General features: G+C 40.7%; 2 protein-coding genes across 4 annotated transcripts; one reads left to right on the top strand and one right to left on the bottom strand.

Annotated features, from left to right (window-relative positions):
- The first annotated feature begins 659 nt into the window (after positions 1–659).
- On the top strand, positions 660–3,642 carry LOC115738971 (60S ribosomal protein L35a-3). 2 transcript variants are annotated; one of them, XM_048285345.1, is made up of 5 exons: positions 660–778; positions 894–929; positions 1,450–1,678; positions 1,790–1,832; positions 3,420–3,642. In XM_048285345.1, exons 1-4 carry the CDS (start codon positions 747–749, stop codon positions 1,829–1,831), a joined length of 339 nt encoding a protein of 112 aa, XP_048141302.1. In that variant the 5' UTR covers positions 660–746; the 3' UTR covers position 1,832; positions 3,420–3,642. The 2 variants fall into 2 exon arrangements, with proteins under 2 accessions (XP_048141302.1, XP_030527655.1); XM_030671795.2 differs by lacking the exon at positions 3,420–3,642 and adding an exon at positions 3,199–3,412.
- Positions 3,643–4,736: 1,094 nt separating this feature from the next.
- LOC115738902 (magnesium-transporting ATPase, P-type 1-like) lies at positions 4,737–12,788 on the bottom strand. 2 transcript variants are annotated; one of them, XM_030671699.2, is made up of 8 exons: positions 12,458–12,788; positions 12,250–12,366; positions 9,692–9,918; positions 9,402–9,613; positions 9,175–9,277; positions 8,414–8,784; positions 6,536–7,034; positions 4,737–6,040 (listed from the first exon to the last, which is right to left on the bottom strand). In XM_030671699.2, the coding sequence occupies exons 1-8, from the start codon at positions 12,615–12,617 to the stop codon at positions 4,889–4,891; spliced, it is 2,841 nt and encodes a 946-aa protein (XP_030527559.1). In that variant the 5' UTR covers positions 12,618–12,788; the 3' UTR covers positions 4,737–4,888. The 2 variants fall into 2 exon arrangements, with proteins under 2 accessions (XP_030527559.1, XP_030527561.1); XM_030671701.2 differs by lacking the exons at positions 12,250–12,366; positions 12,458–12,788 and having other exon boundaries at positions 9,402–9,602; positions 9,692–9,833.
- Positions 12,789–13,080: the final 292 nt, after the last annotated feature.

Below are 13,080 nucleotides of genomic sequence, written 5' to 3'. Positions count from 1 at the left end.
GGCAAAGATTTAATCACCAAAAGGGTAAAGATCAAAAGTCGTCATCTTGACATAAGCTCGCCCCTAATCCATTTGTTGTCTTTGCATGCATGGAAGTCTTCTATATCCATCTTTGCAAAACACTTGAATCCGTATCGCTTTTAATCCCCCTTTCTCCGTATTCGTTTCGTACGGCTAGACCCGATTGATTGATGGGCTGGCCCCCGACCATCGCAAGTGCAACATACACGATCCCCTTCCATTTTAAAGTGGAATGTGAATTCGAGATTTTGATACTGTGACATCCAAGCATGCACGATCTTAATAAGTAATTATGGGTGATGCTTAGGGTTGATGCGTGGAATCGGCATACCAAGCGACTCTGAGAATTTCTTACTGGGTGTTAAAGAGGGCGACATTCGATTTGCACCTCATTTAGCGTAGCAATTTTAATTGACGTGGCATTATTCATTCTCTCTTATTCCCTTGTTTTCATTTTCATGGTCACAACGAAATGTAAGTTAAGAATAAAATCCGGAGGTTGTCATAAGATAGGATTTTGGGCCTTGGGCTTTCTCTGTGGTAAGTTGGGCCTTGGCCTTGAAGTGGCGAAGTGAGGGAAAAAGGTCTTCGTAAGCCCAATGGTAGGCCCAAAACTCCACTTCCTCCACATGATGAGATATATGTTCCAACCAGGGTTAGGGTTTTAGGGTCTCTCTTCCTCCGCGAGCCGACCGAAGCTTCACCTGATCACCCCGAAAGCGAAAATGGTGAAGGGACGCCAAGGAGAGCGCGTCAGGTAACTGATCTCGACATGCTTCCGTTGCATTTCTTCTTTCAATGGATCCGCTTATGATTGGGTTGATTTAGCCGCTCGTGTGTGCTCATTTGTTCCCTGTTGTGCGTTCTTGCAGACTCTATGTGAGAGGGACAGTCCTCGGATACAAGAGGTAAGCGACGAATCGAGTTAGGGTTTAGGGGTTTTATTGTGTTTTGAGGCTGGAGCGTCGTCTTGCATGAGTTGAATTGGGTTTCGATCTCTTGCTTTGTTGGGCAATCACGTCAGCGAGTTTGTAGGAAAAATGGAACGACTTTGTTCTTTTAGCTTTGATCGGGCTCTAGCTTTGGGTTGCAAGTTCTGATCTTTTGTGCAATTTGCGACAGAAGTGGCCAATGTAGTAGCTTTGCTCTCTTTTCTGCTACATAATTTACCCCATTCTGAGTAATTTGCTCCATTCAAAATGTATCGTCTCGATTGGTGAATGAAACAGGAGAATACCTTTTCCTTCGGTTTATATACTTCCTGTATTCGAGGCTTTATTAACAATTAGCTTTAATCTATGAAGAAAGAAAATGAATGGAAAAGAAAACTTCCTGATTCTTAGTGTTCTGGATGATGCAAGTATGTCATTTAAATTGGAGCCGCAAGGTTTTGTGCTTATGGTGCTTGCAATGCGGTGGTTGAAATAGGTCGAAGTCCAACCAGTATCCAAACACGTCATTGATCCAGATTGAGGGGGTGAACACCCAAGAGGAGGTGGCGTGGTACTGTGGCAAACGCATGGCTTACATCTACAAGGCCAAGGTGAAGAAGAATGGTTCGCACTACCGCTGCATTTGGGGCAAGGTCATTAGACCTCATGGTAACAGTGGCGTTGTTCGTGCTAAATTCAAGTCCAACTTGCCTCCCAAATCCATGGCATGGAGTGCTGCTTTTTTGAAGCATGTCTACTTTTGGGGCTAACTGAAGCACGTATCTTTAGAAAACAATCATGATTCTTATGCTTAAGGAAATTTGCCTTCTCTGCAGGGAGCAAGAGTCAGAGTCTTCATGTATCCCAGCAACATATGAGGTAATCTATTAGCTGTTTGCGTATCATATTAACATATTTTATTTTCAACACCCCCTTCTCTCCTTTGATCCTGAAGCGTCTCTTCCCCTACTATACGTTTTCAATTGGAAGCTTGGCGATGGCATTTTGTGTGGACATGGAAGGACTTGGACCTTTTAAGTTTAGATGTAATGTTATGTTTGAAGTGCCCAGTTAATTTTTTGAGTTATCTTGGAGAATTTGAACTGCTTGTCTTGATACAGAACTAACATATTATACTGGACTGAACTATGAGTAAGTGTGTTACAACCAAAATGACCTTGTGTTATTTATTTACTTATAATTTTACATGTACAAACATGGTTTTTTTGTTGTATTGAAACTTTGGGTTTATTATAGTTAATCTCTTTCATCTTTTTGTAATCTTGCGCTAAAGATACTACAAGTGTTGTAACTTTTATACAATGCTCAATTTCAGTGCCATAATTTTTTTTTATCACTTGAGTGCCACGTTGGTGAAATATCGTTCACTTGAGTGCATACTTTGGCTATTCATGCTACACGTTTTTTTTAATTAAATTTTGACTCCACATGACCTTTTTAAGAAAAATTTAAGTCCGATGTGGAAAATATCTTTGATTGACGTGGCAAAAAGGGCCAAAATGTTCCTTAAATCAACTCTCCATCTTCACAATTCAAGTTCAGAGATTATAATCTCGTCTCTGGTAGGCAAATAAGTGATTTGTGTGTGGCAAGGGATTGAGAACCCTGACTCAACCATCGGGGAAGAACCCTCCAAGAAATAATTAGGAATGGGAAAGTCAATTTCTTTTCAAGGGAATTTAATGCAATTAGGGTTTTCTATGATTTGGGAATGAGGCTTGGGTGTATAAAAAGGGGAAGTTCTGAGAGGAAAAGACAAGCGCCCGAGGCCGAGCGCTTCCCTCTTAAGCAATGAGGAAGCGTGGTATTCCACAGAGAGAAGGTATCCGTGGCGCACACTGTCGTGCGACGGGCGCACATTGGCAAACTTGGGGGCTTCCATGGCCGCTCTGCTGCTCTAGTTCTTGCAGCCGAGCGAGGGGTTTCGCCCTACATTTAACCAAATAAAAAACTTGCTTTGTGCTTTGGCTCCTTTCGGTTTCGCATCTTGTGTTGAATCTTGATTGTGCCTCTTCTGGTGCCTTTTCAATTTTGTTTGTTGAATGCAAATCTTTTCCTACGCTTTGGATGTTCTCTAGGCGAATAATGATTCACCTTTGGAAGCTGCTCTGCAATTTCCTTTCACAATACGTTCTTTGGAAATCTGGTCCCTTGAGGTGAATATGAACCCACGTCCTTCTACATTGTACTAACTATGCTTCCTGTTTATGTCTTCTTTTTGCAGTTCCTGCATCCCGGGGGGGCATCTGAATCCCAGCTTCGTGATGGTTGATTTGAGAGGACCTACATAGACATGTAGCTAAAGTGAAATTGATTCTTCTGAATTCATTAGGAAAATGAAGTGTCTGTGTTGAAGTTGTTGAATTTTGACTAGTTTTATTGGATTAGACACCCGATTTTGACAGATGCGCATTTCGCTTGGGTGCTGGTTTGGTTTTCTTTCAGGCTGCTTTTAACATTGTTCTGAGAAACTCTAGCACGGACATTGTTGAATTCTGGCCATTCCATTTGTTTGCAGTCAAAACGCTCCTCTCCACCATCTGTGTCCATTGGCGATGGAATGCCATTGCAACAGCAGCAGCGGCGGCTGTGGGTACACATGTCGATGCATCACTGATGGCGGAGTGAGTGTGTACCACGGCAGAGTATTTTTTATGTTTTATCTTAATCATCGGGCCATGATAATCGTGCTCGTCAAATTCATTGTTATTCCCCTTGCCTAATAGCGTAGCAGAACTAAAAACATTATCTAAGATGATTTTTTTATTTTGTGGTCAGAATCTAAGATGAGTTGAAATTATCGTTTTCTATGCATGATTCTCTCTATACTTTATAAGCATAGTCGGGAGAATTGAAACGATCAATGGCTGTCTCCTTTTGTTTGAATTACTCATTTTTTTTTTCTAATTTGAGGCCTCTAAGACTGACCTGGTTCATAAACTATCACGTAAGTGGTTCTATCATCATTATATTTATGCTATAGCTTAAAAGTAAGTATGAATGGAATATGTTAACAAGAATTGATTATGTGCAGCAAAACTCGGGTATGTTGCTGTTTGAAAGATGCTAAATCCTTTTTGGTGATAGGTCTCATAAGTTATTATGCGCGGCCATCAAATATTTGCTTGATCATAAGGTCGCATAACTTATATCGCAGTTACGAAATTGGACATGATAATTTATGTGTCAAAATTTCTATTAAACCGTCTAATCGTTACTTCAAAAGGTTTTTAGACACTTATATTTAAAGAGAGTGCTACAGATGTTGAAGAATTTAAAATGATGAAGTAAGCTAAAATATCAAATATTTTGTATAACAAAAAAGTTTGATAATGTCGTGATTATTAAATATTTTTTGTCTCGCGAGAGTGCACGTGTTAACTTACTACTTACATTATAGTCTCATTTCCATTTCTTGTGACCAAAGGCACAATTAACAAACTTCTTTTTATAGGACAATGGGTTGTCTGAATTCTCCATTTGCTCCGGCTTGTTATTTCAGATCAAGCTGCAATTTGCTGGGAAAAAGCACACGGTTTGTACAAACGAATCAGTCTAAACATGATGCCCATGTCCTAAGTTGTACTGCTCCCTCGAAAACAGATAAACCCGACCCTTCCCGGAGTGTCGATCAAAGGGTGTCTCCCATTTGGTCGGACTCCATTTCATCGACCAAATTTTTAGCCTATGATGTGATTTTATGTGTCGTGACGGGTAGCGCGAGTGAAACCAATCACACCAAAATCGATCCAATCACTGTTATTAATTCATAATTCAAGGATCCTGTCAATCTCAGGTTGTAATCTCTTCTCAACAATATACAATGACATTCGCAACCGAAAAAGACAAAAAGAATGGAGACAAAATTTTCCTTCCTATGCTGAATTTTGTGCAAACAAACTCAGATCAATCATCTATAACCATTTTCTATATACCAGTATGTAGATTCTCTTGACTATCTGACCAATGGTGAAGTAACCAATGAAGAGCACAACCAAGAATCCAAAGAATGATAAGGGAAGTTTGTCAAACCCCATGATGGCGCCGAGTCCGGTGCATGGAATCGCTATCCCGATTGCCGAAATTACAACTGTCGACAAAACCACCTGCCACGATGCAATCTCCTGAATGAATGGTATCTTTTCCGTCCTAATCAAATGAATGATGAGCGTCTGCATGAGCAGCCCTTCGACGAACCACCCGGCGCGGAAGAGATCTTCCATATCAACAACATCAGCTTTATAGTAGAACCAAAGAAACAGAAGTGCGGCCACATCGCACACGGTACATACAGGGCCATTCCATAATATGAACGTTGGTAAACCCTTCTGAGACCACCTTTGTGGGGTTTTCACATAATCTTCCTCCATTTTGTCCCATGGGATAGCAATTTGGCCGACACTGTACAAGAAGTTCTGTGTAAGGAGTTGCCTAGGAGTCAATGGCTCGAATTGGAGGAAAAGAGTAGCTATAAGGAGGGAGAGAACGCTTCCAACGTTGGCAATCACGGACATCTTTATGTACTTCATCGTGTTACCATAAGTCATTCTTCCCCTCACAACTCCTGCGACTAGGACATTTAGATCTTTCTCAAGCAATATGATTTCCGAGAAGTCTTTAGCAACTGATGCCCCTGAATCAACGGAAATGCCGACATTGGCTGCATCGAGTGCAAGTGAGTCGTTGATTCCATCTCCTAGAAAACCAACCACGTGGTTTCCCGCAGTTTGCAAGGACTGGACAACACGAAGTTTTTGCGTAGGGGTGAGCCGGGCAAGCACGGTCGCCCTTTGAACCGTTTCGTGGAAGGATTCTTGGTTAAGTAGCTCCAGATCAGGTCCTGTTATGACATGGGTGGTTCTGATGCCGACTTCCTGGCAAACCTTTATTGCTAGAGCAAGTGAGTCACCAGTTAGTACTTTGGCTTTTACTCCCTTCTCAGCTAACCGCCACAATGCTTGCTTAGCCGAGTCCTTCGGCGGGTCATAGAATGTTATAAGGCCAAGGAACACCATGTCAGATTCTATTATCTCATCATCATCATCCTTTGTCTGACCACTTTTATTCTGCAACAGGTGAAGTTTGCAATCAGCAAAAGAAAGTTGAAGATATAAAAACCAACAAACAGGAAAGATACTTCAGCACTAAGTTTTTTTTTTTCCCCTATATAATATCATCTGCGCCTCAGAGCTTAATACTGATGATTTGGGACAAACTATGCTGTCGAGGTGAAAACATTTGCAGGGAAAGGTTGCTGTATGATTGAAGACACAGCTTGAAAAGTGTATAACACCGCTAACTCAAAGTTGTGCATTGGAAACACTTTCCTTTAAATGCGTTAAATTAAAAAATTAAGAAACTTTTTCAGCACGCATCTCCTTCACCCAAAAACCTCCTAAAAAGATGCTACTTGACTCTGAGAGACCGCTAAAGGAGCATTATCTACTCATGCAATACAAGCAGAGTTGTTAGCAATGTATTGAAACTAATATAGGCGAAAAAGAAAATTCAAGTGAGGTAACAGTGCACATCAGATTCAAAAGGATGGAGTTTATACGGACCTTTGTCAGCCTCTTCACTGCAACAGCAATTAGTCTTAGCCCCTCGTTACTCAACTCTTCTCCCAAATTCAAAATCTGCTGATATTCTTCAGTAGAAAATGCTGTAGTAGAACCACTATCAATTTTCTCTATAAAGGAACAAACTTTCACCACTTCTTCTAGTGCTCCTTTTGTTACCATAAATCTATCACTGCTCTTGCTTTTGCTGTCTCTTGAATCTGATTCAATTTCTAAAATAACAGATACTCGCCTGCGAATAAAATCGAAAGGGATCTCATCCACTTTTGTCCATTTGGATGGCTGAAATCTGTAGCCGTTTGTGTAGACATATGCCAATATCGCATCATCAAGAGGATACTTCTGATCAGTCTTGAAGTAAGAGTTAAGAAAGGCAAATTGCAAGACTTTTTCTCTCTTTTCACCCCAGCTATCAAGATGGTCAACCATAATTGCCCGATTCATGGTAAGTGTACCAGTCTTGTCAATACATAAAATATCCCTGATGGCAAGAAAGAAAAGCATAACGATTGAGTTTTTGAGAATACAGACGTCACATGCGGGGTACTACAAATAGATGACTCAACAAAATTGGGTACCATAAGCTGAAAGCAAGTTCTATCCAGAGCTATATCAAAATGTAGTCTTTCTGTTAAGCTTTAGCAAATAGTATCAAGCACAAATCAATTCAGCTCACTTTCACAAGCATTGTCCGATAATCAATTCTTGGGCTTGACAGTCTGACTGACAAAATTTTAGAAATTCTCTTCAACTCTATTACAGAGACTGGAGTATCCTTGACAACTAAAGGGCGGGAAATTTTCCGGCTAACACCCAAAGAGAGAAAATTTGTTGCATCGGCCAACCACCCACAACTACGGAAAAATTCTTTGAAGGCTACTTCTTGGTTAAATTGAGAATCCATCTGAAAAGTTATTTGACAACTGGCAGTTGCGACACACCATTCAAATTGGCTTTCCATACATAGACAGAATATTTCAAAGGACACAGCTGAGATTGTTTTCGGCCTTGACTTTGACATCCTAAGTGGCTGACTAATTATAATGAAGAACTGTGCTAACTTCTTTCTCTCTGAAATTCAAAATGATGCTGCTCTTTTCTGGGGGAAATATTCAAAATATAGACTATACAACTGAGCGGTGGTGTAGATGCCACAGACATATCGCAACATGCAGCTAGAATTAGCTACCACCATGAAGCTGAGAATAGCTAGCTTGAGAAAATTGGCAGCTGGATGAACTAAAGAAAGTAAAAGCCTAATACTGGAGACGTGCACAATGGGACAGCTAGGTGGTGAAGTAAAATTAATCCTTGTGCAAACATGGGCGCTAGCCCAGACACGCTTTCTTCTCTATTATGGGAAAATAACTTCAAAACGAAAGAATGTTTAAACTTTTTGCAACTCAATAGAGAAATGTGTGAATGCTTGTGTGATCCTCACTCGTTGCATGGTTGGTCTCTCTCTCTCTTCTTGTGTGGACATGCTTGCATGCCGCCTAGTGGTTGACTGCAAGTTTGCACATTTGTATGTTTGAAGAATCAGGAAACTTTCACAAGTAGCCGCCTACTTTCATGTAACTCAACAGAGACACTTCGTCAAAGGCGAAGGTCCTGGAAAGATCTCCAGTAGCAGGAGTGCCTGTCGAATTTCGCTAAAGGAGGTCTCCATAACTTCCTCATAATGACACTGGATATACATAGGGTGTTCATAAGGTTATCGCAAGAGAATATATGGCCTTCAGAGTAATATACGGTATCCTGATAAAGGTGCATGAATTTTCTAAGTAAAGCATGCATGTTTATGAGTACTTATGCACTTGCAGACCAGTCACCTCAAAATGCTGCTAATTCAACACTTACATGGATCCCATGTCTCGTATAGCAGTTATACTTTTGACAACACATCTGTCCTTGGCCATAGCAAGCGCTCCTTTGGCAAGACTTGTGTTAACTATCAGAGGAAGCATTTGAGGGGTCAACGCACACGCCACAGAAATTCCAAAAAGGATGCTCTCACTCAGTTCTTTAGATGTGAAGTACTCTGTTAAGATTATGATGGCGACAACTACTAGCATTACACCAACAAGAACATATGATATTCTCCGCACACCCCTCTCAAAGTCATCTGGAGGCTTTCGCTTCCCAATGTTTGAAAATATTGTGCTCATGTAAGTTTTGGATCCAGTTGAAACGACTAGACCAGTCCCACTTCCTGACACCACATTTGTTCCCTGTACAATGCACATTTGACCATATTTGCTGAGCAAGTATTGTAGTAAGAAATATTGCATACAAAAAAGGATTCATAAATGAGAACAGTTACAAAAATCACCGAGAAATAGGCCTCAAATAACCAAACACAAATTGGAATTTGCCACCTTTTGTTTGGAAGAAATCAATGAAACTCATGATAGTTCAATCTTTCTCAGCAGATCCTACGTAATGCTCAGATCTACTGCGATAATATAGACATACACCTAAATTCTTATTCAGCAGACCCAATTTATATCTTGTAATCAATTGAACTGCAAGAAGCTATGATTCTTTTTCCTATCATAAAATCCCCCCCACCTCGCCCCCCAAAAAAAATAATAAAAAAAAATTGAACAGCATTTACCTACCATGAAACATATATTTCTCAAGTCAAGTAGAGGAGTGCTCCGATTTTCCCTGATATCAGCTATCTTGTCCGCTGTTACTGACTCACCTGTTAATGAGGACTGACTGTGCAAAAATCAGTGTGTGACCAGGTGATCAACCGGTGCCCGTAAAACTACAGAAGGAGACTGCTTAAAAGGACTCTGAAATCGTCATTCACATGCTAAAGGAAATTTTCTAGGTGCCATACCTGACGACAAGGTGCTTTGAGGATAATAGGCGCACATCACCAGGAAACAGGTCCCCTGGTTCAAATATGACAATATCGCCGGGGACAACATCCTTTTGGTCAACTTGAACTACTAATTCAGTCTGCTCAACTCTGCCAGCACATCTTTGAACTTTAATGGGGCATCTGACGAATTCAGAAAGTTTCATAGCGGCTTTTGAACTGCTGTATTCCTGATAGGGATCAGAGTGGAAAATTTTGATATTGAGGCTTAAAGTACCTAAAGAGTGTGCATATTAAGCAATAATTACCTGATAAAATCGAAGGGAGACACTTATGAAGACCAATACTAGCATGATACATCCGTTAGGATTATCGCTGGTTATGTATGAGAGTACTGACAATACGATCAAAATGATATTGAACGGATGAAAGAAAGCATTCCACAGGAGATTCCACCAACTTCGAAAAGTATACTCAGGAGGAGCATTGGGACCATTTTCTCTCAGTCTCCTATCTGCTTCAGCGAAGCTCAACCCTAAAACAAAAATAAAAAAAATTTGTGCATCATTATGGAACTTACAAGGGCACAAAACACACTGCGTATAGAAAAAGAAGTAATAAAACACTCAAACACATTGATCTGCTGTTAACCTGATAGTGCCTACACAAATATACTTTAATATCTTATGTTGGCCATTATCGAAATCTCTTTGCTTTGTTCCTAACCATGTGTACATCTAATTATGGTCATCTAAGGATGCTTAGCAAAGTGTAATCAGATTGAAAAAAACGACTGAATGTAACTCCTAAGCAACACAGAGAAATTTTCGATAAATATCTTCCACTGCCAGTCTAATTACATTTGGAGTTCTTTTTATTTAATATTTTTGAAATTTTACTTTACATCCTCAACCTTTTATTGTTTCTCAACCCTTAAAACCTGCCATCCTCAAATGTATCTATTTTCCTTACACTTCAACAAATTAACAAAAGCCAACTGGGATTTCATAATCACAAGTAGGCATGCATGCGTGTGAAACTGCCACCGTGCACCTCCTCCATTACCACTACCAGAAACTCTCTCTCCATCTTCAGGCAACCAACCACTACGAGCATCTTCATATATTTATAAACAAAATTGCTTTTACACAAACTTTTTTCTCTGGGTTGTCGATTCATTGCTTTTGGCAGAAAAAGGATATTTTAAAGGTGTTATTGTAAGTGGATATCGGTTTACATATGATGACAGAAGTGCCATAATTCGGAGTAAATCACAATGTTCCTGTTTGGCTTCTATGCGAGAAAGAAAGAGGTGGAAAGAGAAGCAATGGCTTGTAACACCCCATGGTAGCAAACTCGTGGTGGTGCGTATAGTGCGGATTGTCTTTCCTTTTGGCTAGGGGGAAAGAGGTTGGTTAACTAGGTGATTGTAGTGAATCTTCTTTTGGTTAGTTGCTCTCTAAAATGGTCTGTCAGATTGCTGGGAAAACAAGATTGATATGGGTTGATAATTAAACCTGATGGTGAATTAGTAATTCGGTTTTCTTGAGGCAATGATGGAGAAGAGTAACCCACTTCCTTGTTCTGGGGGAATTTCCTTTATTAGGAGAGCAGAGCTTTGTGCATATTTCGTTCTCCTGTTGCATAGGCTGAGGGAATTTTCTTTGGATACAGAGTTGGGGAAGATGGTTTTAAGGGAAGAATCAACATATATAATTTCACTAACTTACAAATTCAAAGAGTAATTTGCTAAAAGAGAGGAAAGTGAAATTAAACCAATAATGCAGGATGTAATCACAGTATCCCCTTTTAGATAAGCTCAATCAACTTAAACTCTGTTTAATAATAGGTCTGCAGGGATGTGAAAGTTGGCCACTCTTGGTGATTCAGCAGATAGACCTTGGTGGCAACATAAACACAATGGATGCTGCAGGGATTGCTCAATTATCCTACAGTTTTTTCTGTATACGCCTCTGCAAAAGGCAGGTTATGTTAAAGAGATAACGAATGTCCTCACTGAGAATGGTCTCTTAAGACGCAGTTATTGAAGTAAGCATGAACAAGCACTGCACAGAACACTCACACCTACTGTCATGGTCCAGGAAGCATGAACAAGCACTGCACAGCATACTCACACCTATTGTCATGGTCCAGGCTGTTTGGATTGGGATTCTCACAGATGTTGACACCTATAATGTAGCCATCACATGGTTCGTGTGGTGAAAGCTAATAGCGAAGCTCAAGTTGTGAAGTTCCTGAATTCGAATCCTTTATCTTCCAAATCAAATTTACTCTCTGGCAAAGGAAAAAACCAATTTGACAAGGCTTAGAGTTCACAAATGAACACTGTATGATATTTGCATGACCTTCTCCCTCTTGATCCAATGACTCTATCAATGTGTACGTTCTAAATTTAGTAATAGTCAGGCCCAATAAAACTCTGACCTAAGTTAACCGAGTTGTTTGTAACTGAAAGAAATGACACCACTTCTCTCGAATAATTGGTCATTTCAACTTCTGAAGTAATATGCAGTAGATATATAAGATCTGGATGAACTCAGAAGAAAGAAAAGAACTGATATGGAAATTGCATCAAATGTCCAATTGATATGAGCATCAATTGCAAAGATCGAAATGATGGGATAACCAATTTCTCAAAGATCATAGGAAGCAGAGAAGGAAAGCAGCCAAACCAACCAGAGTAACTAAGCTGCTATGTATTTGCCTTCAAGTACAATTCGACTACGCCTTTCATCGAACGGGTGACACAACACCAATCTCAGCCCAAAGGTGCCACTGTCTACCTAAACCATGGATCCTCGAAATTGAAACACAAACGAAGCACTAGAAAATCCTACTAACTCACCTCTTTCAGTGGATTGAACATACTCGAAGACCAAATCCCTCTCCGACTGCGCCAACGAGTATAGCCAAGAATACACTTTCTCTTCCGCCTCCGTCCTCGACCCGCCATCGATTTGATCTACAAAGACCACCAAAATCAGTCTCGCCCACCCTTTCCAAACCAGAGGCTGGAACAGAATAAAACCAACTGGATTAGTTCAAAAACCCACTTCCAGACATGAGCCGCCGCAAAAACCTGGCGACCATGTGGGGAAGTCCGTCATCCCGAGGCGGAGGCTCCCTCTGGATGAGGCCATCTTCGATGGAGTAATTGTTGGGGCCGTCGTGGTTGGAAGCGAGAAACGGGAGAGTGCTTCTGGGCCGCCCCATAAGAGCAAAGTGGGGATGGTTGAAATGCGGGTACAGACATATAGGGGCGTAGCAAGTGTGTGACTGTGAGGTGAAGCCGATGAATTCATGCTCTTGAGGAAGTTGGAGATTTGACAAGAAGGTATAGAGAGAGAGAGAGAGAGAGAGATTTCAGACAAAAGTTATATTCTAAGACTTGGAACTTCGTTTGTTGTTGCTCTTCGCTGCCTCTCTCTCTCTCTCTCTCTCTAGAGCTTCAACTCAACTACCAGACTCCAAGCGAAGGTTAGGTGCAGAGGAGGCGGGAGAGGATAGAACGGAGCAGCGAAAAAACGAACTGTGTTTTTTAACCGTCGAGGTAGTTCGGGCTTTGACCTTCGGAGAACGCCACGTCGTTTTTCTGTGCCGGCTTTAAAATTTCAAAAGTAGGGAGCTTTCGTAATCAACACCCTGAATTTCTACAAATTGTTACAATTACATCCCC

Source organism: Rhodamnia argentea, chromosome 1, assembly GCF_020921035.1.
Source record: "Rhodamnia argentea isolate NSW1041297 chromosome 1, ASM2092103v1, whole genome shotgun sequence".
Classification (NCBI taxonomy): domain Eukaryota; kingdom Viridiplantae; phylum Streptophyta; class Magnoliopsida; order Myrtales; family Myrtaceae; genus Rhodamnia; species Rhodamnia argentea.
The sequence above is the reverse complement of the archived record's forward strand: the minus strand, read 5'-3'. Positions and strand labels throughout refer to the sequence as shown.